The sequence below is a fragment of the Candoia aspera genome, chromosome 6 (genome assembly GCF_035149785.1).
Source record: "Candoia aspera isolate rCanAsp1 chromosome 6, rCanAsp1.hap2, whole genome shotgun sequence".
Taxonomy (NCBI): domain Eukaryota; kingdom Metazoa; phylum Chordata; class Lepidosauria; order Squamata; family Boidae; genus Candoia; species Candoia aspera.
The window spans coordinates 76121039-76147362 of NC_086158.1; the positions used below are offsets into that span (position 1 = coordinate 76121039).

The 26324-nt window shown below is 39.5% G+C and overlaps 1 protein-coding gene across 1 annotated transcript; it reads right to left on the reverse strand.

Annotated features, from left to right (window-relative positions):
- Nucleotides 1-359: 359 nt before the first annotated feature.
- MINPP1 (multiple inositol-polyphosphate phosphatase 1) lies at nucleotides 360-25907 on the reverse strand. Its single transcript, XM_063307450.1, has 5 exons — nucleotides 25298-25907; nucleotides 18131-18316; nucleotides 16687-16784; nucleotides 16449-16582; nucleotides 360-2810 (listed from the first exon to the last, which is right to left on the reverse strand). The coding sequence occupies exons 1-5, from the start codon at nucleotides 25890-25892 to the stop codon at nucleotides 2414-2416; spliced, it is 1410 nt and encodes a 469-aa protein (XP_063163520.1). The 5' UTR covers nucleotides 25893-25907; the 3' UTR covers nucleotides 360-2413.
- Nucleotides 25908-26324: the final 417 nt, after the last annotated feature.

The following is a 26324-nucleotide window of genomic DNA, read 5'->3' on the forward strand; positions in this document are numbered from 1 at the left end:
CAGCATGAGATCTCCTATCTGCCCACTCTATGCCTTTTTATTGCAAATGTCTGTCCTGGTATCCATCTTCACCTTTAGCCTGCATCTAATTCCCCACACAAAGTAGATCTAGCACAGAATGGTCATTAAACATGTATGAATTTGACTTGCATAATTGATTGCTTCACAATGTTAGTTATCCTTGAACTTCTTGATTCATCACACAGTTTCCCTTACTTGGTTTAACCCTAATATAAAAGACCATAATACACTGTGTGTGATATCAAACAACAGTGGACTGAATTCATAAAGTGAGTTATCTATTTAACAAGGATTTGCAAAAGAAAATGATGAATTGCAAGTAGAGGATTACACACCCGTTAAAGCCTTATCCAGTTTAAATTCCATAACTTATTCACCATTCATGCCATATTCTGCTTAATGGAAGACTACAAAAGAAATGAAATATTCCAAAATGAAAGCAGCTATGAGTCTTTTGAATAGTCTTTTGTCTTTAAGAGTGGTCTTAATTGTTCTAGTAGGTTTAATGATCAAAGTTACTCTAAAACAGACTTCTTGATGAATTGATTATGTCCCTTCAAGCTGGTGTCGACCCTTAGGGACCACATAGATAAGACGTTCTCCATTACGATCAGTCTCCAACCTGGTCCTTCAGGTCTTTCAACAGTGGTGCATCCATCGCTACTCTGAGTCTATCCAACTTGCTGCTGGTCATCCTCTTCTTCTCTTTCCTTCCATCTTGATAAATAGAGCCATCATTATAGACTTGTTCATTTGATTACTTTCATTAAGAACATTTACATCTAAAAGCAAGTTTAAAAATCCCTTTCTTCGAAGTCTATTGTAGGGCATTTTCTAATTTAGTACATTTAATTCAAATTGCTTTTATAAGACATATAAGCTAAGTTAACTCTAACCTGCTTTCTGCTTATGCATGAAACGTCCTGCTTTGGATATCTGTTCTTATATTCTTGGCTATGTCTCTTAAACTCATGATTTTAAGACACCATCTCTTGGTCACAAATTATTTCTGTAAAAGAAAGGATCTAAAATATTTCCTTGGTGAAACCAATCCAGTTTCAATGAATTGCTCAAAAAACCAAAGACCTATATAGAAACACAACAACAAAAAGGCGAGATTGACTAAACCAGTATGTATTTTGTTATTTTCAATATTAAATTTCTGCTTTAATGCACTATCCTTTTTCTAATAAACAAACAAACAAAAATCTCCTAATGCAGTTTACAAACATCTCAAAGTATATCCTTTAAAGATTAATGAGAATTTTCACAAAGGTACCATATGTTGTCTTTGTAACATGCAGTATATCCTACTCTGTCTTGAGCAGGAGTTGGCAACTAGCAGCCCCTGGACAGCAGGCAGTCCTGATAACCCGTATTTGGCCCCCTAACATTATGAGGTTGAACTGCAAAGATACAGCAGCAAAATGGCCCTTATTTCAGCAGTGTGATGTTGGATTTGGGGGTTGAAGTGATGTTCCAGAGTCATTGGAAGAGGTTTATTTCCCAAAAATCTCACACTCCCATTCCCACTGTTCAAGATCCTCTCTTTCACAGACAAAACAGATAAATTTCAGGCCATTTTTCAGAGATCTCCTACTGTATAGAACGACTTTATCTTTTTGGATCTTGAACAAAATTCACCAATTCTTCACCTTCAATATTAATATTGAAGAAGGCAATTGGAATAGTTAAATATTGAAACTGGAATGGCCTTTGTCCAAATGGCAAATGCACAATTTTTTGGTTCTAGAAGATGATTATTATAACATTATTACTGGACAAAGTCTACTAAGAGTGGCTTAAAAATAAACGACTGCATCACAGATGGAACAGTTACCACTGTGCTGTCCAAATATATGCTAAACCTCTGAAGTGGGCTACAGAGAAATAAATATTTAGGCAATTCACAAGGCTTCATATGTCTCCTGAGTTTAACAGGAATATCTGAAAGCCCCTTGGAATCTAAAGTAAGAAATATTTGTTGAAATCCACCTTTTTTACAAGTTAGCATTCCAGCAACCATTTTCCATCTTCAGTAACTCTGAAGCTGCTCACAGTGGACAACAGCCAGCGCTATGGAGTAAGTTGCATGCTGAATAGCACACCCCTTACTTTCAATCATTCATGATTCAGAAAGGGAGAGAGTTCTTTTTCAGGAACACGGCAACTCCATCAGTTTGTTTCAAGCGTTGGAAACAGTCTGTGTGCCTTTTTTCAGGCATCAGGTTTGATGTCATTTTTTAAAATTGCAAACGTACATTTAAGAAGCTTTTAAAACCCTGCAGTGTCAGCAGTACACCATTCTAATTAAGAGCAGAAACAAAAACATTACAATTTGCCGAAAACGTGTACACACAAAAACATCGGTGATCTTGTTTACAATGTCCCTTTAGAATGAATCAACGCTAGTACCATTTCTTGAGATACTGCACACTTTGGCAAACATGCAGTTCTGAATGAAATCTTTATAATGTTTTTTCAGTTTGGAGTACAAAGAGACGGTTTTCCCCGAGTAGGTAAAAGGCAGGAGCTTCTCATTGAGAAGTATCTGAACCTTGTACTCTTCCGCAGGAGATCTAGCTTGATCACAGTGATAAAGCACAAACAACAAGTTGGCAGCATAGGGGACGATGCGACCACTACGGTACTTGCGATTCAAGTGACTGTAATAGTTGTTGGCATTAAGAGGCACCTTATCTTTAAAATAGCCCATGAGTGCAAGAAGCGGCTGAAGAGTCTCTGCATGTCCAAACTGGATGATCGCTGGTGTAGAAATAGGTTTTGACCTGGAGAAAGTCAAGCAAGAAAGGATTATTCAAATTTATCCAAGTTCAGATGAAAGCGGGATAGAAAATCAATCAATATGAAACTACTATGTTGTTACTAGGTGGTGTAGTCAAAAATGATAATAGAAAACATGGATTTTAATTATGGTGCCTTGAAGCTAAGATGATCAACTTAGTTGGAAAAACTCATGATCTGATCAGATAAATACATTCAATGACGGTCAATTCCTCAAAGTAGGGCTAGTTTTCAGAACCGTAACAAAAGTACCTTAAAAACAACAATGACAAAAAGCCTCTACCAGACTCCAGAGGCCAATTTCCCTGAGAGGTTTTGAAAAGCACCTGGCCATTTCATCAGGAGACACTGCCTCTTACAACCAAGGCAGTAACCAGCACACGCTATGATTCTTCATTTCCCCTTGCTATCCCAATATAGCTGCTAAGTCATGCTCTGCTTCTAATCCCACATCAGAAAAATCCATCTGTCTCAGCTAAAACTAGGCTATGTATTGTCACAATCCCCACCCTGTATGCTTATTTTCCACAGGGTGGTGCCCTTACCTCTGTCCAGAAATGTATTGGGAGAATTATTCCCAATTCCCTTTTCTCTGACTGTGGGATGCCCACGCTTTTTTAAACATCATCATCACCATCACCATCATCATCATCATATTATCATCTTATCCCACCTTTATAAAAGTATATTTTGGTCAACTCAAGGCAGCGAACATACATAATTCTCCTGTCTCCTATTTTCCCCATAACAACCACCCTGTGAGTGGGCTGGGCTGGCCCAAAGTCACCCAGCCAGCTGTCATGCCTAAGGGAGGCCTAGAACTCAGAGTGTCCTGCTTTCTAGGCCAGTGTCTTAATCACTACACCAAACCAGCTCTCTCTGTATATTTATATATGTAAAGGGATGATAATACCAGCAGACATAGCTTGTCCTTACTTTAAAAACTGCCTACAGCCCTACTGCATGCTTTCTTTTCATCCTCTTATTTATATATTTATGAGAGCCAGTTTGGTCTAGTGGTTAAGGCTCCAGGCTAGAAGCCAGGAGACTGAGAGTTCTAGTCCTGCCTTAGGCATGAAAGCCGGCTGGGTGACCTTGGGCCAGCCACTCTCATTCAGCCCAACTCAACTCAACTCACAGGGTTGTTGTTGTGGGGAAAATAGGAGGACGAAGGAGAATTAGGTATGTTCGCCACCTTTAATTATTTATAAAAATAATTAAGGCAGGATAAAAAAAAATCTAGGAATCTACTTACTTATTTACTGGACTTATATGGCCACCTATCTCATACAATGATTCTAGGCAGCTCACAACAATCCATAAAAACGTAGATTAAAAACAAAGGTACCCTTTCCCCCTGGGTATCTCATGATATCTTTGCCTGTGTGTCATGTTCACTGTTTCAATGTGCACTGTACATCGTAACGTTTCACATGCCATGATGCTGACGCGCATTTCTGTTGGGAGGGAGCTGCTGTGAAACCTTGTGCCAAGCTCTGTACCTATGTTCATTTCAATGGAATGTGTTTGGGTTATGTGCTCTGCTCAAGGACTTTTCCCGCGGACCCTCAGAAGCCGTTAGGAGCACCTGGGATTGTGAGCCTGGGAAGATTCTACCGGGGGAGGGATCTCGTTTGTACCGAGGGTTTTTTAGTTTGCATTTGGCATGCTTTTTCCATTATCAGCTATCTTTGTGAACTTGTATACTATTCTTTAATAAATCAGCTCTCTTTGTGAACTTGTATACTATTCTTTAATAAATCAGGTATCTTTGTGATCCTGCTTATGAGTCTGATGGTGTTTAGAACAGGCAATCATTACACTGTGACTTCCCTTTATCTACTTCTAATTTCCAAAGATCTCCTGCTCCATTAAATTATTACACCCATTCTCCCGTGCTTTTATCTCAAACTGCCTCTCTGAAGATGTACTTAGTAACAAATATTCTCTTTCCTTTAAATCTTTTTCAATATCCATTTTTCCTAGGGGTCTCCCACATTTAGCTGAACTAAAAATGCATTTGCTCACTTCTCTCCCTACCTGTTTCAACCCTTGTATTAGATTGTAAATAAGCTCTTATGCAACATTTGGAATTTTGTAAGACCCTAAGACAAGGATGCAGTACAAAGCAGGTGATACGAAGTCTGTATACTGTAAAGCATTATAGTAATAGTACAGTACAAAATAGCCAGACACAAAGTTAAGTGAAGTCTTGCATTATTATGAGCATATTTTCCAATCTGTAGTTCATTGCTATGACTAAAAACCTATACATCCTGGGAGTTTCTAAGTATATGGATAAGCCACGTCCAAAAGTGACTTTTTAACAGCCTAATGTGATGTGTGCACTAGTACCTGGTTTAAAGTCTTTGAACACTGTAACAATATAGATACAGTAAATGTACAGATCACTGAGACTCTATTTTGTAGTAGATGAGAAATCAGAAACTGGACTTAAAATGATCCTTCATATCCTGGTTCTCTTTAGATGTGGTAGACTATGACTCCCTTCATCCAAGCAAGTAGTCCAAGGCCATACTGACTGAAAGATGATGGGAATGGAAGGCTAGGGAAGTCTGGCTTAATGTGTTATCCAGACTGGGAGACTGGGAGCTTTCTGTTCCCACACAAACCAGGATGGTAAATGAAGAAACCCTAGTTTTTGGACCCTGTCTTACTTGGGATTGAACTGCTAAATTTATACAATTCAGATGATACATTAAAACAAACTATTTCTGGTCTGTGGAGTCCTCGGTACTCTCTGAGCTTGGTTGTTTGCTTGCAGACGTTTCACTACCCGACTAGGTAATATCATCAGTGTTAGTGAGCAAACAACATACTCACTAGCACTGAAGATGTTACCTAGTCGGATAATGAAATGTCTGCAAGCAAACAACCAAGCACAGAGGGCACCAAGGACTCCACAGTTCAACCCTGAGCTACAGATATTCTCTTCTATTTCTGTTTAGCTACTCATATTAGTGGGAAGATTTGAATGGGAGCAAAGAGGCTGTGTGCACAATCATGCAACCTTTTACAGTAAGCCAGGATCTCCTGCAGATTTACCATTCTGAGCTAACAAGGCCATAGTTTAAAATTCTCAGAGGAATGTTTTTGGTTATACAAGTTAATCTGTAACATCAAAAATGCAACAAAATGCAGCTAATTGTTTGATCTGCCACATTTGTAGTATATTGCTTTACAATCTCATTACACAACATACTGATTTTTAAGACGTGCATTTTGATATAAAATCACCAGGCTAGCAGTTTAGTCAATATATGTTTTTCTGAAAGGGAATGAAGGTTGGAGCTATACCTGGGTGACTTACAATGATTACACTAAGCCATAATGAGGTTTATTAGTTATGGCTTAACATGCTGTATGAATGAGCCAGCTGTGTTTTATGTAATAATCAATGACTAAACAAATATGACGTGGTACAGTTTTGTACCCAGCCAAATTCATTCACTAGTTTTTGTAATAAAACCAATATTAGAGTATTTAGTCTTCAATCAGCCCTGCCTTACTTCCTTCACTGAAAACATCATTCCTCACAACTCTAATATAATTCTCATAATGTTGATGACTAAGAGGATTTAGGATTTACTAGAATATTGACCAGTCGTATAGAGCAGAGATACCTGTAGCTTCATGAAGTAATATGAATTAGCAAAGGTTCTTGAACGTATGATCAGAAACAGATATAAAATATTCTAGAAAGAGATAACTGGCAATAGCATTCTGTGTACAAAGCTGTCAGTACAAATACATTTATGTTCCTTTTATTTTATTAAGGCAAAAGGTGACGTCTGACCATCCTGTTTGCACCATAGTAAGGGTTCCACCTACAAAGGTCAACAAACCTTGACTGGTTTTCAAATAAAATGTTCTCAAGAACTCAGGAACACTCAGCAAGAATTTTCTCTGTCTCTATTATCTTGTTGTGCAACAGAACACATTCACTTGCCCAAAAGCACATTAAGCAAAAGTATCTAATCAGCCAACACGGAGTTTGTACTTTAACTCCAACCTTTTCTTTGACCTGTACCTGAGGACAACTGGTAACTAGAAATTCCATATGGATAGAAGGAGTCGCTTCCAGGGAACCAGAGAATGAGTGTCCTGGCTTAAGCAAAGACCACGCCCAGACGAGGAGAGAGTCTCTAGTGTTTTATTTAACTGCTATAGTAGACGGAAAATCCTACCAAACTGAAGGAGCGTGGGAAAACCCAGACAGATAAACCCCAAAACTCAAGGTGGGTCTGTTCTGGGTTTCTTTGAATGACAGCTCAAAGTCTCTAAACTACGCATGCGTTTTCCCCCCTGGATAGGGGCCTCCTCCTGCTCACCATCTGTACTCATGACAGTGAGTGCCCGAACTTGAGGGACTTGGAAAGAAAGTTAGTGGTCTGGATTTGAGCTAACAAACTGATGGCTTCTCATGATTATGTTGGACTTTTTTTTTTTTTTTTTTTAAAAAGAGAGCCTGCAGAACTACCAGGAATAAGAGCGGTCTTAAACTGTTCCTTGTTTACTCTCTTTTTTTAGACAATTTGCCATTTTGGTATTTCTAGATTACTCTATGTGCGTAAATGGTAACTGGTAAACAAGAATGTTTTTTTTTCTCCCACATCGTAACACAAGCTTCCCCAATCTGCTGCCAAAGCCTTGGGTGTAATCTCTAGGACCCCTCTAACAGATGCTGCCCAAATGTAAGTTTTAATGTGACAGATAATGAAATTTAATTATTCAGTACATGGAATGTAACTATATTGAATTAATATAAACTAAATTAAATCCAATTTAGTTTTTGTCTTGGCTCTGCCTTCCTTTTGAAGTGTGGCCCTCATCATGAAAAAGGTACACATAATCTAGTGCAGTGTTTCTCAACCTCGGCAACTTTAAGATGTATGGACTTCATCTCCCAGAATTCCCCAGCCAGCATGCTGGCTGGGGAATTCTGGGAGATGAAGTCCGTACATCTTAAAGTTGCCATGGTTGAGAAACACTGATCTACTGTGTTTCAAAAGTGCAAACAGGGACATTTCTGAACTCCATTGTTCTTGTTGTCATTATTAATCTTTCGGGACAATGGCTATATTTTTCTGCATTCCATGGAGACAAAGGAAAATAACAATATTGTAAGGAAAAAGAAGAATCCAATAGTATCCTTAGCAATATCTGTTCTGAGATCTTCATGCTGCCATTTTGTTTGGAAATGCTTCTGTACAAACTCTGTATTTGCTACTGAATCTCATGTCTATAAAAATATTTTACAGGTAGTCCTCGGTTAACGGCCACTCGTTCAGTGACCGTTCAAAGTTGTGATGGCACTGAATTGAGTGGTACTTACGACTGGTCTGCAATGTTCTGGCCATTGCAGCACCCCTACAGTCATGTGCAACATCCAGTGGTCTTGTGATTGGTATTTGAGACCTTCCTGTTGGATTCCCATAAGCAAAGTCAATGGAGAAGCCAGCAGGAAAGGTTGCAAGCTGCTCCCGCTGCTTTTTCTCCTGAGGATCCCACTACAGAGTATGAGATCTCAGAGAGTTAGAGATTTCAGGGAGTATGAGATCCCCTGCCTGCACTCGGAAGCGCATGCCTGCCCATGCTCGCACCACAGCACCCCCTCCCCCGCCCACATGCGGTATGCAGCACCTCCACCAGGCTGTACTTTGTAGCACTCACCCAGCCACCAGCCTGCTTGTGAACCACCTTGGACTTCCGACTTCCTGCCAGCTTCCCCATTGACTTTGCTTGTTGGAAGCTGGCAGGAAGTTGCAAGTTGCAGTCATGTGAGATCCTCCCTTAACAACCAACTATCCTTGCTTAACAACGGCAACAGGGACTGCCGGGATTGCTGTAGCTAAGCAATGCAGTCATGTGACGTTGCATTTTACAACTACATTGCTTAGCAATGGAAATTTTGGTCCCAGTTACCGTTGTGAAGTGAGAACTACCTGTAGTGGGTCTCAGACGCAATACAAAAGCTAACAACTAGACACTATTTACAAACTGGGAATAAACTGCAGAATGCTTGTCATTCTTCTGTGCCCCTAAATTTTCTTATACAAATTTCCCACCCAAGTTTTTATCTATGTCTTTGAAAGAAATAAGGATGTTCACTGATAAAATTAAACACATGAGGACACAAGCTATCATTACTCATGACAAGTACTGTAAATGAGGAAAGGCAGATAACATTAAAAAAAAAAAAGAGTGTCACAACCCCCAAGCGAGGCTGTTCAGTTAGATAAATGTCTGAAACTGTCTGAACAACAGAGAGTTACTACTATGGCTATTCTGAATACAAATCAGATATGAATCCACTTGTAAAATATGCTATCATGGTGAATAGGGTACATTAACACAACATGTGTAACAAGCATAAAATAATATGTGCCAGCATTACCTCTGACATCTGTGGGTGTACCAACAGAATTCTGGTTTATCACAATTCCCATTCATGCACAAAGATCTACCAACGTCAGCATACTATCTGCATGTGTATACAAACAATATGAATCCATGTTTGGTGGGTGACATATGAATACCCGTATGATAATAGGCTGATTCTTTCTAAAATCATACAACAGTGGCAGAAGTACTGAAACTGGATCCTTGAAGCACAACATTAAACTCCCACATTGGTCTAATGCTGACCCACGTAATTACCCTATGACCCAGAATGATCCCTGAGCAGTATGGTATCCTTAAACAATAAGTAGAAAGAACAAGTTACATTCTGGCATAAGTTGATAATTTAGCAAAAATCACTGAGTTTCTGGTATACAGTGTGGTATATTCTGGTAACAATGAGGATCATGCAGATTTTGGAACAAGTTTAAAAAACTTAGACTGTTCTAGAATATCTAAGAGGACCAACAACTGCCCCGTAGACATAACAGCGATACTGTAACCTTAAACAGTACCTACAAGGTAAGTTTAATAGTTCTTTTAAAGAAACTTTGAAATGTCAGTTGGATGAGTTCATGAACAGATGCTGGGGCACTCTTCTGAGACAAATCTCAATTCACCAAAGAACAAATAAAGTATTTGTTTTTCAACTTCAGCCTGAAGTTCAAATATCATTGTATGTAGACAGCTTATTCTTTCCTGGAGATGAAATACCATAAAACTAGAAATTTAAATACCTTAAAAAGCATCTATTTCTTCTACTACATTCAGAGCATCATTAAATTTTCCATTTATATCAAAGTCCCCCCTCCCCAAGATTAAGCTTTTAAATAAAAGGCTCCAGTTTTTCCTTTTAACCACATTTACCAGGCCCAGGTGGTTTTGGAGTGTAAGAATAAAGAATCTGTATCTTAAAAAAGGTAACAAAGGAAGAATGTAAGAAATAGGCTAACTACACAAAGTTACATAAGGCTGAAATCTGCATATGAAAGCCAGAAATCATTAACTTGTAAACGGGCTGAGCAAAGAAATAAAGTTACAGGAACAGAAAATGGGAACATAAGGTATACCACCAAGCAAAGCAGTACTTGGGGGTGGGGGTGGGGGTGGGGGTGGGGGTGGGAAGAAATAGAAGATCCTTGAAGCATCTACTTAAACTTTCCCTACCAAATTTATCTTAACTGGTTCTAGTTCTCCCAAGGCTTTTTGGCCCTGTGCCTGAATCTCAGATCTAACTGGTAAAAATATGCTCCACATTCTTTTGCTGCATTTAGGATCTTCCTGCTCAACCAGCTGATTGGAGACAACAAAACTTTTAACTCCTCCACATTAATCTCACCCCATTTCTTGTTGGAAGAGGACAGTGGCTTTAATAGTGGAATACTTAGAGCCACCAGCAAACCCAGAGCTCCCTAGATCTGCTGTAGTAGCAGTATCTAATTATTTTAAGTAAATAAGTAAAAGTACAGTAGGTAAAATCTCTTCCCCTTCTGCAAATACCACTAAGTCTACCAATTTAAAGACCTCTTGGGTTACAGGATAGAGCAGTGTGTCTCAACATCAGCAACTTTAAGAAGTGTGGACTTCAGCTCCCAGAATTCCCCAGCCAGCATGTCACCTAGAATTCCCCAGGCACCAAAATCCTCCATGTGGTTCCTGCCAAATAGATGGCTGGATTCCAATCCAGTAAAGCAATGCGTCAGCAGTTCTTCAGGTAAGTGTGACTATGCTTCAACAATTACTACTTAGACTTTATTTCTTTGCTAGATTTATATCCTGCCTTTCCTCCAAAGGCTCTAGGCAGCCTATATGGGGATCTTCCTTCATTTTAAGCCCACAATAGCAAGTAGACTTGGTGAGGAAGATTGGGCTGAGTGACTAATTCATGGCTATGGGTAGACATCAACCTGCGTCTTCCTGGTCCAATACCTTAACCTCTATGCTACACTACAAAATACTTTTTCAGCACAATCAAACGAAGTTTACCACAAACCTCTCCTTAATTTTCTTTATGGATACATTTTACAACCATGCCTTACAAGAGGTTTATCTGCTAGGATGATCAGATGCAATAGGACACGGAGCATCTGGATCCTTAATTAAGATTTAGATGAAGTTTTGTAGGTAAAGCTCTCTTTGTCACCAACTTTAAATACATTGGAAATAGCCTCTGTGGTTAGGGAAAACACCACCCTCCTTGGGAGTGAACCTGTTCACTGGGGAGTAAGCATTCACAGGTTTCAGTGCACAGAAACTTAAAAAACCCCAAGGGAGTGAAGGATTGAAGAAGTTTTGCTGCAGAAGCTTCTGCTCAGGCCTGTAAAGCATCCTTAGGAAGGCTGGTTTTCAGGATTTGCCTATCAGGGAAGGAAAGACCAAAAGGATTTAAACTCTACTTCTAGACTCATCTTATCTCTTTAATCAAAATATAGCTTGATTTATAATTGGACAATTGGAAGTTTCAAAGGGAGGCTCTGCTTGTTTTACAGCCCAAGCCTTGATACTTTAGGGATGACTATGAATAAATTCATCTTCCTTCTTATGTGTTCTGTATTTGCCAACTCCTTGGCTGCTCCCTGCCTCTCTGCTAGAGGGCATCCCTGCCACAGTCTCACCAGAGCAGATTTTGAGCATTTTCTTGGTGGAATGGCATTCAACAGCAGAATGGCAGCATTTGATTTGATCCATTAGTTCTTCCTGTCTTACTCATCTAGGTGTGGTTTTATCACCATATTGACTCTGTAAGTCACACACCCTAATTCACTCAATGCAGTTGTGCTTCAGCCTACTTTATGTAAAAGGCCAAAGTTGTCACGCTTGGTGGAATGGTATTCAGAACTATAAAGAACTGGACACTTCGAATTACATAACATAATATTATGAAAATGTATGCTAACGTCTTGTATTTACACTGCCATCAAGTGTTAGGAGATAGAACACCATGTGCTGCAAGTCTCATTAAAACCAAAATAGCCATGGGGGAGTAACAGCTCCTGTGTGTTAGCTCCAGACTTAAATGCTCTTGATATAAACTGAGGCCAACACAAATATGGCATATCTAATCATAATTAAGAGGCTGGGAGCATGTCAGTATTCCTCTCTGAAGTACAAATTCTCGCCTTCATTTCATGGCTTTCTGAAAGCGTTATGGCTGCATTAGTAGATTCCATGATTACCAAGATTTAATACTATCTACCGTGAATCATGACAAATTTAGTCACCTAAGCCCAGTTTCTGCAATCTTTTGGCTCACTATTCTTCAGAGAGTAGCTTGGAGACAGAAATGTGCTTTGCTGCATATCCTTTCTTTCACACTGCATGTCTGAAGAAACTCTACTATGATTGTGTTGTGAGAGCTTCAAAGGTATTGGACCACATATAGAATGGAGAAGCCAATTTGCATACAATACCAGGAGAGAGACAATGGAAGGTGTGCAATATTTCAATATTTTGTAACTTTTGAAAATAGTTGTGCCCAGGTTAAATGATGGGTAAAGTTTATCCCAGACTGATTATTATATAGTGAGCAAGATAAAATTTAAATGTCTGTTGGATCACAGTACTAAAGCATGTAACCTTTTAAACCAGAGCTGCACATGGCCATGAGTAGAACGCCTCATGAACAATGAATCAAGGGCTGCAATGCCATGGGTGTGACTACAGCTGATATTTGTCAGAATCCAGGGTCAAAATGGAAACAGCCAGTACCAGTGCTGCTTCTAGCCCTAGTCCTTCACCCATAATCAAGGCGAGGACAGTTTGAGAAGTTGTGAGCAACACAGCTGACATGTAAAAAGCCCTGTTCCCATAATCATTGTATCACAGCACCCACTTTGCAGGCAGGCTTAAAGATTCTTTAGCAGCAAAATCATGGCTATCTGCTATGCAATATAGGAAGCTCTGGAGAAATACACACTGCACTGTCCATATGGGCTATAACAAAGAACCAAAAGTGAGGTTAGAGCCTGCAGGTATAGACAGGGCTGGAATTCTAACTGCAGAAGAAAGTAAACCTCCCAACAGATAATTCAAGACCAATGCTAATAGTCTACCAGAATCCAGGATAGTGTAATGTGGCAGAAACACACGTTCCCGTCCACAAGTTACACATCAAACCACAAAACATGTAACAGGCATACAGGTCACCTATCTTTATGTAGGACTTTTTCTGTTTTGTCTTTAAAAGACAGACTAGAAATGTATCTACTTTACAGCAGAGGTCAACAAGTGCAAATATTTCTATGCTGCTGCTGTTGATATCTTAAGACAGAAAACTAAATATTGCATCTCATATTTTATGTGGCGCTCCAATCTGGATCAAATTTAATAATAACAACATAGCACAACTGCAGGTGAAATTTTAAAGATCTCTTTTAAGTGTCCCAGGCTGTGTTCCAAATTCTGTTATTCTCTTGGAAATTGGGCAGTGCCCTTTGATAACAATTAAGTTTTGGTTGCAAATATATGTTTTTAAAAACAAGAAAGGATTGCTTCAGGAAATGCCAAATGAATCCTTTGTATATATGTGGTTTAAACAGGTGATTGGAGAGATCAGTCACTTCGGCATTGATCCTGATTATTTATTCTCCAAGGGTATGTCATCAGTAACTCATTGTGTCAAACAAAGACTATGGGATAATTCAGTACAGGAATTAATGGCTAAAGCCAAAGTATTGTGATCACCTGTAACTTTTGGAATTAACTACAAATATATTTTTCAACTCCCTAAATATTCGAATAGCTTGTTGTTGTTGTTTATTCGTTTAGTCGCTTCCGACTCTTCGTGACTTCATGGACCAGCCCACGCCAGAGCTTCCTGTCAGTCGTCAACACCCCCAGCTCCCCCAGGGACGAGTCCATCACCTCTAGAATATCATCCATCCACCTTGCCCTTCTTCCTTTTGCCCTCCACTCTCCCTAGCATCAGCATCTTCTCCAGGCTGTCCTGTCTTCTCATGATGTGGCCAAAGTATTTCAGTTTTGTCTTTAATATCGAATAGCTTATATTTAAGTAAATACAGAATAACCTTTTCAAAAACCAGATTAAATGTACTGCCAACAAATATTCCATCTCAGGGTTTCTCAACCAGGGTTCCGTGGAACCCTAGGGTTCTGCAAAAGGTCACTAGGGGTTCCCTGGGAGATCACGATTTATTTTTAAAAATTATTTAAAATTCAGGCAACTTCACATTAAAGAGGTAAGTTTCTTTATTTTTAGTTTAAGGACACTGTTAATGCATATATACAGGCCTAACCACGAAATGAATGTAATAATTTTGTAACTTCTGGCCTATATTTGAGCCTGAATGTGCAGGGGTTCCCCCAGGCCTGAAAAATATTTCAAGGGTTCCTCCAGGGTCAAAAGGTTAAGAAAGGCTGTTCTATCTGATAGATTTCAAAAAATTTCCACCTCTCAAAGATTTTGTCCCTGTAATGGTACTGATCCCGAAACAATGCATCGTATTTTATTGTATTGTGAATTTTATAAGCGTCTTCGGCAGGAAGTTATCTGGCATATTTTAAAATCCAAGCCAGGAAGAGACGCTTCTAAGTATGTAACAATTTTACTTATAGATGAAAACCCTAAGATTACAATGGCAATAGCCAACTATGGCTATAAAAACAAAGCTTTTAGTAACAAATCAATGAGTTGGGGTTTTAAGTCTATTATGTAGTATTTATTAAATATTTTATTTGTTTTATCTAATGTCAAGTTTAGATCATGTTTGTGACTTGTTTTGGGGCCTTTTGGCCATAAATACAATTGAATTGAACTAAAAAAAGTAATATAATTGCTAGATAAGATTGAATTTACTTTTTAAAATAAAATGATGTATGCAAATTCCACCTCTGATATAAGTCTGTTATATAAAGTATATTTGGGGACACTTGACCCTAATACTAAGATCATCAATGCTGGTTATGATCCCGAGTCATCAGCAACCTCATGCATCTTACTGGTACATAAAAAGGATAAAGAGCTCTTATACTGGTATCTATATAAAAACCAACATTACTGCAACTTGTCTTTTGTAAGATGCATTCCCACAGAGGAAGGAATGATCCTTTGGGGCAACAATAATCTTATACCTACAGCAACACATGGACCTTATCTTCATAATTTCTCAATCAATTAATTCTGATTTATTTCATATTCAAGGATTTGTTTTTTATTTTAAATCATAACACCCATTTCAAAGACTTCTGTTCTGGTAACATACTTTAAATTAAAAATAAAAGGTAATCTTTTTAAAAAAAAAAATCTCCATTTGATGTACTAAAATGTAATTAATTGTAAATACTTCTAAATTATATCCAGTGCATTTTATATTGTCCAATGATTCAAGATCCTTGTTTTACTGATCTTCTCTGTTTATTTAGGATTAAGTCCCTACTGAAGAGATGATTAGCACAAAGTAAGATTGATTAACAGATGGATGGATGGATGGATGAATCATAACAACTGTTGGCTGTAACATGCAGTATCAGTTTTAGACCATTAAACAGTATTATTTCCAGAGGGTATTCATGCAAGAATACAGAATTTTAAATATACCAAATAATACTTGAGTTAGACATATAAGTTAATGCTCATTGACATGAATGTTATGTGCTGGTTAATTATACAGTAAAGCATTTAGGCCAAACTTCAGAATCCAAAGTAGAACTTTATTTGTGACCAATGTATGTATTAGTATTTGAGCCTGAAAATAAGAAGGTATTGTGTAAAAAGGAAGCCATCCACTGGCAGTATTTACAACTAGAATATTTACTGATATCTTGATTTGGTGGCATTTTTACCTTCAGAGACACCAAATTTATTAGCAGTGATCGCTAAATACCATGATGCAAATACACAAATTAGTCTTTACTAATTACCCATTACTGATCAATCAATTTGATACGTACATTTTGAAGACTGAAAAAGGAATTGGAGACCCCCAATTTGTCTAAACAATGGGAAACTGTTTTAACCTCAATATATTAAAAAAAGAATCCTGTATCTTAGATTATGGCTATTCAGCAAAAAATACTTCAGACTTAAAATTGTTTTTAAAACCATTAAAATGCTGTAAAATGTTGGCTACAAATACATTCAAGTGGTCAGAGCCAATTTATTACTATCAAGAATCAATCAGCCAATCTATTATTGTCAATTATCAGTCCCAAAGCAGTGTTCCCCTGCCCTTCATAAATACCTTTTACTCTCTGTAACTGCCTTGTCCAAATTTTTGAAGATATCTTGGAAAAGCATGCAGCTGGACTGACCGGTAATATTATATCCATAGGCTCTCTTCCAGTACTGTTTGAGATCATTCAGATACTCAAGTACCTAGAAATAAATATTAAACATTCTGTTGCATTAAAAATGCCAGTTTAGATGTAATACTCTGGTATTTCACATTAAACAACCTAGAGATAATATTCAATGCTTACCTTGGCATCTTCTTTGTTGAACAGTGAACACCAGGGGGAGCTAATGTTTTTTATACTTAGCCCATATGAGCAAGTAAAAAATGCCACTTGAACCAAATCTGCAAAGAAAAAAAGGAACAGCTGACTAACAGGATATTAATAAACTAATTCAGTTGTTAAAATACTCATTCAGAAATGGCAAGATAAAAAGACCACTTAAAAAAAGAGGAAAATATTTTTTTTACAACACTACCATATCAGTGAAGAACTGAAACAGGAACAATAATCCAGGAATTGAGCCCTGTGTATAGAGAAACAACGTGGTAGAACACAAAAAACCACAAACCAAGTTGTTACCTCTTTTCTTAGACAACTAGCAAGTCCGCTGGTGAATAGATAGCACCATACAGAATTTACTGATTTATCTATAGCTTTTACATCTATACTTTACATCAGGAGTCAAGATGTATAAAATACAAAATATGAAGTGGCAGAAAGAGATGGACTCGTAAACCCAGGTGTTTAATATAAATTTATCTATATTATTCATAAATGATATGCAGATGGGTATTAAGTGTTTGCAGTGAACTTGTTTGATGAGTATAAGCAAGAACATAGACATTTTATAGGTACATATTTTCTGGAGATGCTTGCAAGCTTGGTCGAAATGTTAATTTGATTTAAGCTGCAAGGTGTGGAGTGGACTACAACCTAGAACTTAATATACTATCTTTTCTACATTCTCATACGTGGGCAGATACTAACATACTATACAAAATGAGCATGTATGATACACACACACACACACACACACACACAAACTAGGAGAACAGAATCCTTTTCCTATTTTTGTACTTAATTCTTTACCATTCATGATACTCTAATTAGAAAGCCCACTGCTTATATAGCTCTGTGCGGTAACTCTGATGATTTTTAATATTTTTCTCCTACTTGGGTTTTTGACAAGACGCTGAGCCTAGTATCTGCAACGTACCTTTACGCAAATCTTATTAAAAGAAAATATAAACAATGACCAATGGCAAGGGTATTATTAGTTAGTAGCTTCGCAGCTTGCTAGCAGTGGATGTTCTGCAACAGTTAGATGTTTGGGGATGGTATTACCTGAGCTTTGCATAAAAACTGCTGACAGGTTACTTCCTTTCTGTACTCCACACTTGATCATACAAAGCCTTTCCAACAAGTGGGACTCGGTGGTAAACGTCTGTCTCCTCTCTCCAGGCTACCACATAAACATGAATTAGGTTTCAGTTTTTACTCTTGGTGGCAAACCTATGCACATCATGTGAGCCATAATGCACACAACTGGGATACTTTTAGCATAGAAGAGGTTCAAGTTCAAGTGATGTTACCACGTTGAACATTTCATGTTCGTCTGCTCTTTGGCATAACTGAAGACAGGTGGCAAACACAGCTAAGCTTCAAGAGTTCAAAGACTGAGCATTACCTGCATTTAGGTCTTTCACTGGTAGACACAAAGTATGTGCAGTTTTATTCACTATCTTCATCATCTCAGGACTTTCCTTAAAGGCATCGACCTCATGTAACGCCGTACTGTTGTCTTCAATGTCTCGTACAAATTTTTCACAGTGATCAAAAAATCTCATCAGCTTATCATTAATTTCAAATGTTTCTGTCATGGTGGATGAAAATAAATGATGTAAAGTTAGTGATTCCTTTATTCCATGTACCATCATTATTTTATCACGTTGCTGTTATAGCTACTAGCATACACGTTAAAGAATGAATTGCACTAAATCAGTTATTTAAATATCTTTTCTCTTGGAGATGAAGACTTCACTAAATATCCATTGAAAGCATTTTCAGCATCACTGTGTGGCACAAACAGTATGATGTCTATTTACATGCAATGATAACATGGCAATTTAATATGAGATATTAAGAGAATGCACAAGGATCTCAGCAGGCATTTGGCAAAAACAAACAAACCACCATTCAGTCCAAGATTTCAGTTTTACATGCAAGATCTAGGGGACCATGAAGCTAGCAATCATTTGTTACAACTACCACAATTGGCATCTTAGTCAGCCAATACAATGGTACCATTAAATGACTGATCACTGGAAGTGGTAGAATACTCCATAACATTTTGATGCAGAATACTTAACAGTTGCCTACTGAGCATGACTTTTATTGAAGATCTCTCGTTTACTATTACTTGATTTTTTAAATAAAACCTTCTGTAATTGATCCTCAAGCTCCAAAACAATCCCTCCTCCAACATATCTTAGCAAATTGTTTCAAGAAAAAGAATAATGTATTTGAAAGGATGGAAATCAGATTTTTTATGCTGGACGTGTAAGAAATTTGAGGGCTCACTGACCCACATGTGATCACTTAGTACATACCTTTTTTGGGATAGTGTATTAATGTACACTAGTAAATTTATGGGAAAATCTTTTAAGTGTTAAAGATGTTAGTGTAATGTTGAATTATATATGAAAGCTTTGGAATTTAACTGTTTATCAGGAATTGTGGTTGTATTGAGCATGGAGGGGATGGCAAAAAGAATATTAAGAAATTGGAAAAGTGAAATTATCCCAGATGTCAAGGAATCGTTATTGGAAATGTGTGATCTATCTATTTTGGAAATGGCAATATTTTCTACCAATCACAACAATATAGAAAATGTGTTATTATGGCACAGATTCTGTGATAATCTTACAATAATATCTTGTATGGTTCATATTACACTTGTGAATTCATTGGTAAACCAGTGACTATTGATAAGTATAAAATATAAGGTAGATTTTTTTTCTTTTCTTTCTTAGTTTGTATTTTTGTTTGTATTTTTATTCTTTTTAAGTTTCCTTTTCTAAGATTAAAGATTGTTTTGTTACAAAAATAATTCTAAAAAATGAAAAAGAAGAATGGAGTTGTAGAATATTCCATAAGACTTGTGTCACTTTGGAAGAACTGTCTCTAATAATTATTTTATACCATTACATCTTATAACTATTTTAAATGAAGGCTAAAAATATATTGGCATAAATATTTATTTGCTTGTGTGTCTGTATGTACGTGTCTTTGTGTATGTGTATAAAACCACACTTAATTGTTCCTGTTGAAAATTGAAATGAACTTTCATGAAATGAATGAAATGTTTGTATTGTTAATTTCACTCTTTCATTACCAGTATCTTTTATAATCAGCATAAGCATTGGGGCCATGCAATGTTTCATATGTGATTCCAAAAAATTGCCTTGGAATATGCTAAGGTGAACACAGCACCATTTTACAATGCTTTAGAACAGCCACATCCTTTCCCAGGATCACGTGGCAGCTACAGAACACAGCTGTGCAATTCTGGGAAATGACATAGCTGCTTTAAAGAACTGCAGAGAAGTGCTACATTGGAGCGCCCATACCTTCTAAAGCACGTATTCAGAATCAAATCTAAAGCACTGCATTGAATCTGACTGAACTGTTTTCATGACCATGAAACCTAAAACAATAAAGTGTTAATTGTTTTTATGAGGAAGATCCGTGATTGTATCTTTAAAAGAAGAAAAAGGCATCACCCTGGGGCTACAGCCTGAAGACTGGATGTCAGGCCTTGTATGGCTTGAAAGGTGAGAGCTGCAGGCAGCTGCTTCAAGCTACTGCCAATGCCATTAGAAACAGCAACAGCAGTGGGCCCATCCGATGAAGCACTAGGCAGACTCCACTGAAGAACTGAGGTGGAACAACGCCCTAACATGGCATCTAGGCCTATGATGTGATGGTGCTGGCCCCTCTTCTATCCAGAAGTCCAAAGAGCTTGGTATTGTCCAACTTGAACCAACTGCCAGACCAAAAAAGTGCTGTTTCAGGCTGTGATCTTGGATTGGACAACCTGGCAACAGCACAGTAAACCAGATGATTTCATGCTTCAGATATGGTCAAGGAGCTGCTTATGCTCTCTGCCATGGTCAGCTGTAGGAGCTATGTTGAGGTTCCTCAGCAGCCTCTGTGTAGCCATGCTGTGACCTACAGACCTGCAGTGCTTCAGACAGGGCTTGGTAACGGCAATCATCAATCCCATACTTTGTGATGCCCTGACAGGAAATTTTGCACAGGTGCAAAAGATGTTTCTATTGCAATGCAGCAGCCAGTTATATTGCTTCAAGTTACATTGCTTTGTGGAGTTGAAGATAAGTGTTGAAATTTCCTTGTTTGGGATGACTTAGCATGCCCTTTCTGAAGATTTGCACTGCCATATTCGCACAACAGCATCTTGGTAACAGAATGGGTACATCAAGTTGGACTATTGTTACACACACTCACAGCTCATCTGCTTGTTGTTAGCAAACAGCGATGTTCTGTGGAACAGGCTTTTCCCCAGCAACAGTGGCTTGATCAAGCAGTAATTAAAATTAATTGTAAATTAATTAAAAGTAAAAGTGATTAATGAGTTTAATACACTAATCACATTTACTTTTAATTAATTTACAATTAATTAATTTTAATTACTGCTTGATCAAGCCACTGTTGCTGGGGAAAAAAAAGACTATTGCTAGTCATCTCTCATTCTGGCCTGGTCTATTCCCAGCTTCTGCCATGTACAAACACACAGGGAACAAAGCAGGGATTAAATTCTTTTTGCTGGTGTTTTCACTGATGTTTTTGAATACCTTCAAAGCACAGCACAAAATTGGAGACTGGCCTGAAATACAGTAACTTGCCAAATAGGTGTTGAAATAGCAATATACAATTTCAATATACATTGTCCCATTTTTGTAGCTATTTAATCCCCACTCTCAAAATGCTGGCATTGCCATCATTTCCCAAAATTCACAGCAGTTTCCCATTTTCTTTTCCAAATAGCTCAAAGGAAATAGGTTAAAGACATGCTACTGTAGTTTGAAGATGCTGGAACCTTAATACAAGTTAAGAATATCTTTCCAACACTCATGGACATGAAACACATAATCACAGAGTTAGAAAGGATCGTTTAGGCCAGTGTTTTTCAAACTTGGCAACTTTAAGATGTGTAGACTTCAACTCCCAGAATACCCCAGGCAGCATGCTAGCTGGGGAATTCTAGGAGTTGAAGTCCACACACCTTTAAGTTGTCAAGTTCGAAAAACACTGATTTAGGCCAGCAAGCTCCATCCCTCGCACTGAACAGGAACTGATGTCAAAACATACCTGACAGATGATTACCCTGCCCTTGTTTGAACTCATTTAATGAAAGGGAGTCCATCACCTCCCTTGAAAATTGGCTTTACTGTTGATATGCTTTGAGGAAAAGTTTCTTAATATTCAGCTGAAATCTGTCTTCTTGTAACCTAAGACCATTATTGTGCTCTGGGACAACAGATCTTCACCTTCTAAGTGATAGCACTTCAGACCCTGAAAAATGTTATTGTATCTTCCCACACTTGTCTTTTCTTAAGGCTAAATGTACTTGTATTCTCTCTTCAGATGACTTCAAGTCACTGGTTATTCTTCCTCACTGCTCTGTTTTGTATTTATTTACATCTCTCTGAATGTTTCTTTCAGCATGGTGCTGAGAATAGGACACAGTACTCAAATTGAGCTCTAACCAATGCAGATTATATTGGAATTATTTCCTGAGAAATCATATTTTTATTGAAGCCACCTCACACTGCTCACTCATATTCAGCTTGTGATCATCTACAATTCCAAGATCCTAACTACCAGGAGCGCTTGACATGTTGTAATGTTTCTACAATTTCCATGTAGTGATTAAACAAAAGTACATTTAGCCAATGTGAATCAGGCTAGTTTTTCCACCTGCTGGCTGCAGCTTTCAATATGAAGAAATACTATGAGCAGACTAGAAAATTAGATACTTGTGCAGATGCATTATTTCCAATCTACACCTGAATATTATTTCAACTCCTATTCAGAAATACTTTCCATATACTATAATTATTATTTACACAGTACATTCAACATGCACATTTAATAAGAATATATAAAAAAATATACACAAGCTTCATAAAATCCTCTCTGCCCTAGGTCTTGTTAACAGAGACAAAATGAACAGGGAGTGAATATATACAAAAGCCGCTACAGTTTTCCTTTGTTTTCAGTTCCCAAATAGCCGGGTAATTCCCTACATGGAGAGCATCTGCTTTCAAAGGCTAACGCAGAGTGCAAACATTCTTTTTTTTTTTAAGTTTTCTGTTCTTTTATAAATTTGTGTATTCTTTGTTTTTTGTATTTAGTTAATTAAAAAAGAATTTAAAAATCTGTGATTCATTTACTCAAATAAGTTAGCATGTTTTTTACATGGCACACACACACAAATTGATCTTGAATAAGCAAGCAAGAAATTAAATAAAATGGAACTTAGTTCTACTATTTCAGCTTCTCTATTCTTATTTATATATTGGATTTACAGCCTCCGGCATCATACATAACACTTCCTATTTTCTTCCACAAAAATCACCCTGTGAGGTACATGGGGCCAAAAGAGAATGACTAACTCAGAGTTACCCATGAGATTCCACAATGGAAGGTAGACTAGATCTTGGGACTCCCTGCTCCAGGTCCAGCACCTTAACTACTATACCATACTGGCATTTGTTGTAACTATCATCTCCTGCTTCCAAAGCTATGAAGTGTAACGTAAGAATGCCTGGATTAGAAAAGGATGGGCAACTTTTTGATGGCTGAGGGCTGCAATTTAATATTGTGGGTGTTGAGAGCCTCAGTGAGTGGGTGAAGGTCCAATGTGAATGAAACCAGAATTTTCTCTCTCCCCCCTCCCCCTAAGCTTTAAGGGGAATTTAGGGTATGTATAATTATAAGGGACGCGGTGGCGCAGCGGGTTAAACCGCTGAGTTGTCGATCGGAAGGTCGGCGGTTCGAAACCGCGCGGCGGGGTGAGCTCCCGTTGCTCGTCCCAGCTCCTGCACACCAAGCAGTTCGAAAACATGCAAATGTGAGTAGATTAATTGGTACCGCTTCGGCGGGAAGGTAACGGCGTTCCATTTAGTCATGCTGGCCACATGACCACGGAAGTGTCTACGGACAAACGCCAGCTCTTCGTCTTTGAAGCGGAGATGAGCACCGCCCTCTAGAGTCGGACATGACTGGACTTAATGTCAAGGGAAACCTTTACCTTTACCTATAATACATTATATTGAGCCTATTTTAGATCCTACAATGTAGGTTTGTTTCGCTTCTTTGTTTTACAAGAAATCATATCACGAATGTTGGGAAAGCAACGGTCAAAGGTGGATCTGAGGACCATCAAAACAAACAGACCTCCATCTAATCTAGCTTCTTCTCTCAGCACTAGATAGCCATAAATGGGAATGTTGATGCACTAATGTTTCTAGTGACAGAATATTTTGGATTATGGAGTCTGCATTTAGCTAGAACAATTAAGATCTTTAAACTCTGCAGTTACAGGGCAACGTACAGGCAGAGCAAGTGCAAGAGAACTAATTTAGTCTTCCCTGAGTAAATAGCATATTCGCCACATTAATTTAAAAGATGCTCAAAGATATGTCTTCTTTCTTTCTTAACGGAAAGAGATGGCAATTTAAGAAAGGATCAAAACATCAGTGGAACAAGCAAGGATAGGATTTGGCAACAGGTCTTTTGATTTGCCTGTTACATCCAGGCAGAACTGAAACATTATGGAAAGGGCTCTGCAAACAAGGAGTAACAATGCTTTTAATTACGGTCAGAAGAGAAGTGTATACAATAATTTCTTGCTCATATTAGCTGTGCAGTTATTTCCACCTTGATCTTTTTTCTCCACATACACACAACAATGGCACTAGCAAAGGCCACTGGGGAAAGGAAGGACCTTAAATGAATCCTGAACCCCTAGAAGTGCAAATCCATACCTGCTTAGTGAATGCAGTTACTTCCGGATGAAGGGACTTTAAGGGCCAAGGAATATTTGAAACATCACTTTTCTCGATCCGCTTCATTATCTACAGCCCCTCCGTCAGGCTGGCTAAAGAGCATGGGAGCAGTAGTCCAGCCCCTCCTGACTGTAGACTCAAAAAGAAGACTTTTTGATAGCCCCCCCCCCCCCCCCGCCAATTGGAAAAGTCTGCCTTTCGGGTCTACTGTATTTAATAGGGGAAAAAAAATCTAGCTTAGTTTGTGGGGCTGAACCTTAACTTCAAAGTATGTAAAAGGTCTGATATCTGCAGAAAACGTATTTGTACGGTATTGGAAACAATGATGGACCATAAAATAATTTGCAATTCAAAGGGGGAGGGAAAGTGTTTTAAGAAATAATATGCAATGGTCGGGGGCAGTGTCAGCCTTATCAGGTAGGCCAGACACAACCAAGACCAGATATCCTAATTCTACTTTATTGTAAAACTACATTAACAGAATCTTGCAAGTCTGAAGGTACAATTCTCCCGCCACCTCCCTTACAGCCCGAGAAACTAGGGAGGGTCCCTTCTGAGCCTCTTGCCCCGTCCATTATCCAGCTGCGGGCTATGCCCTCTTTTATCTGACCCTACTCTTGACAGCCTCTCTTCGCCTGTCTCCCAGGTTTAAGGGGGGGAGGAAAAGCGTTTTATGAATGAATACGCAACAAGGGGTGGGGGGAAGAAAAATGTTTTTAAATTTCCTTCTGGTCTGGGGGAAGGAAGGGGAGCGGGCTCACCGTTTCTCCCGCAGTCGCTCGGCTGCCCGTAAAGCGCCTCGCGGAGCCCTTCGCGGAAGGCGGTGCTGCTGTCCAGGCACCGGGGCTTGGAGCTGCTGGTGAAGGCCAGGCGCCGACCGGGCGCCAGGAGGCTGGGGAAGCGGGCGGCGAGGCGCTTGGCCAGCATCTTCATGTCGCTTCGCCCCTTGGAGGCCAGCTTCCCGTCCATGTCCGGCTGGTACCACATGGTCCAGCGCGCCAGGCGCTCCGCCGCCGAGCAGCCCCCGCCGCCGCCGCGGAGGCGGTCGTGCAGGCGCGCCAGCTGCTCGATCTGCTTGCGAGTGGGGAAGCGCGTCCCGTGGCGCACGACGGCGCTCAGCTGCAGCGGGGTGCAGGAGGCCGGGGGCAGCGGGAAGCCCGGCAGCGGCGGCCCGAGCGAGAGCGGGTCCTGGAGGAGGTGCGGGCGCAGGTCTTCATAGCGGGACTTGGTGCCGAAGAAGGGGCTCAGCAGCGCGGCTCGGCCGGCGGCCGCGGCGTCGCCTCGCCACTCCCCGCGGGCCAGGAGGAGCAGCGGCAGCAGCTGGACGAGCCGCGCGGAGCTCACCGGGTGCCCCATGGGAGCGGCGGAGAGAGGCACTCACTCCGCTGAGTAGGGCTCGACTCCGCGCCGCGGCCGCTCGCGTCCCTTTTGCTTTCCTCCCCGGATTGGACGCCGGGAAGACCGCCGGCCACGCCTCGCCTGCGAGCCGCTGGCTCTTTCCCTGCCCTTCTCCAAAATGGTCGCCTGTCCACATGGCGTTCAAGTCTGCGGAAGTCGTCCTTGCCCTCAGTCAGCATGGCGGCCACCCCGCCGCCTCCGCAGCTACGCCCCGTTTTCTTAATCACTGTTGGGGGTGGGCCTGATCAGTCCGGCGCGTGGTCTAGCCGCACAAGCCAACGTTTCCTTTTGCAGAAGTGTTTTGCGCTCTGCAGGGCTGCTGGAGACAATGTCCGGCCTTTCCCAGGCCTCCAGGGGAGGAGGGCCTACAGCGAGTCTCGATGATGCTAA

Excerpts from the sequence above, each read along its gene's own strand:
- MINPP1 (XM_063307450.1), bottom strand. The coding sequence starts at position 25,892 with ATGGGGCACCCGGTGAGCTCCGCGCGGCTCGTCCAGCTGCTGCCGCTG. Across the intron at positions 16,785-18,130 it reads AGTGAAAGACCTAAATGCAG|ATTTGGTTCAAGTGGCATTT; the intron begins GTAATGCTCAGT and ends TTTTCTTTGCAG. Across the intron at positions 16,583-16,686 it reads TCAACAAAGAAGATGCCAAG|GTACTTGAGTATCTGAATGA; the intron begins GTAAGCATTGAA and ends ATTTATTTCTAG.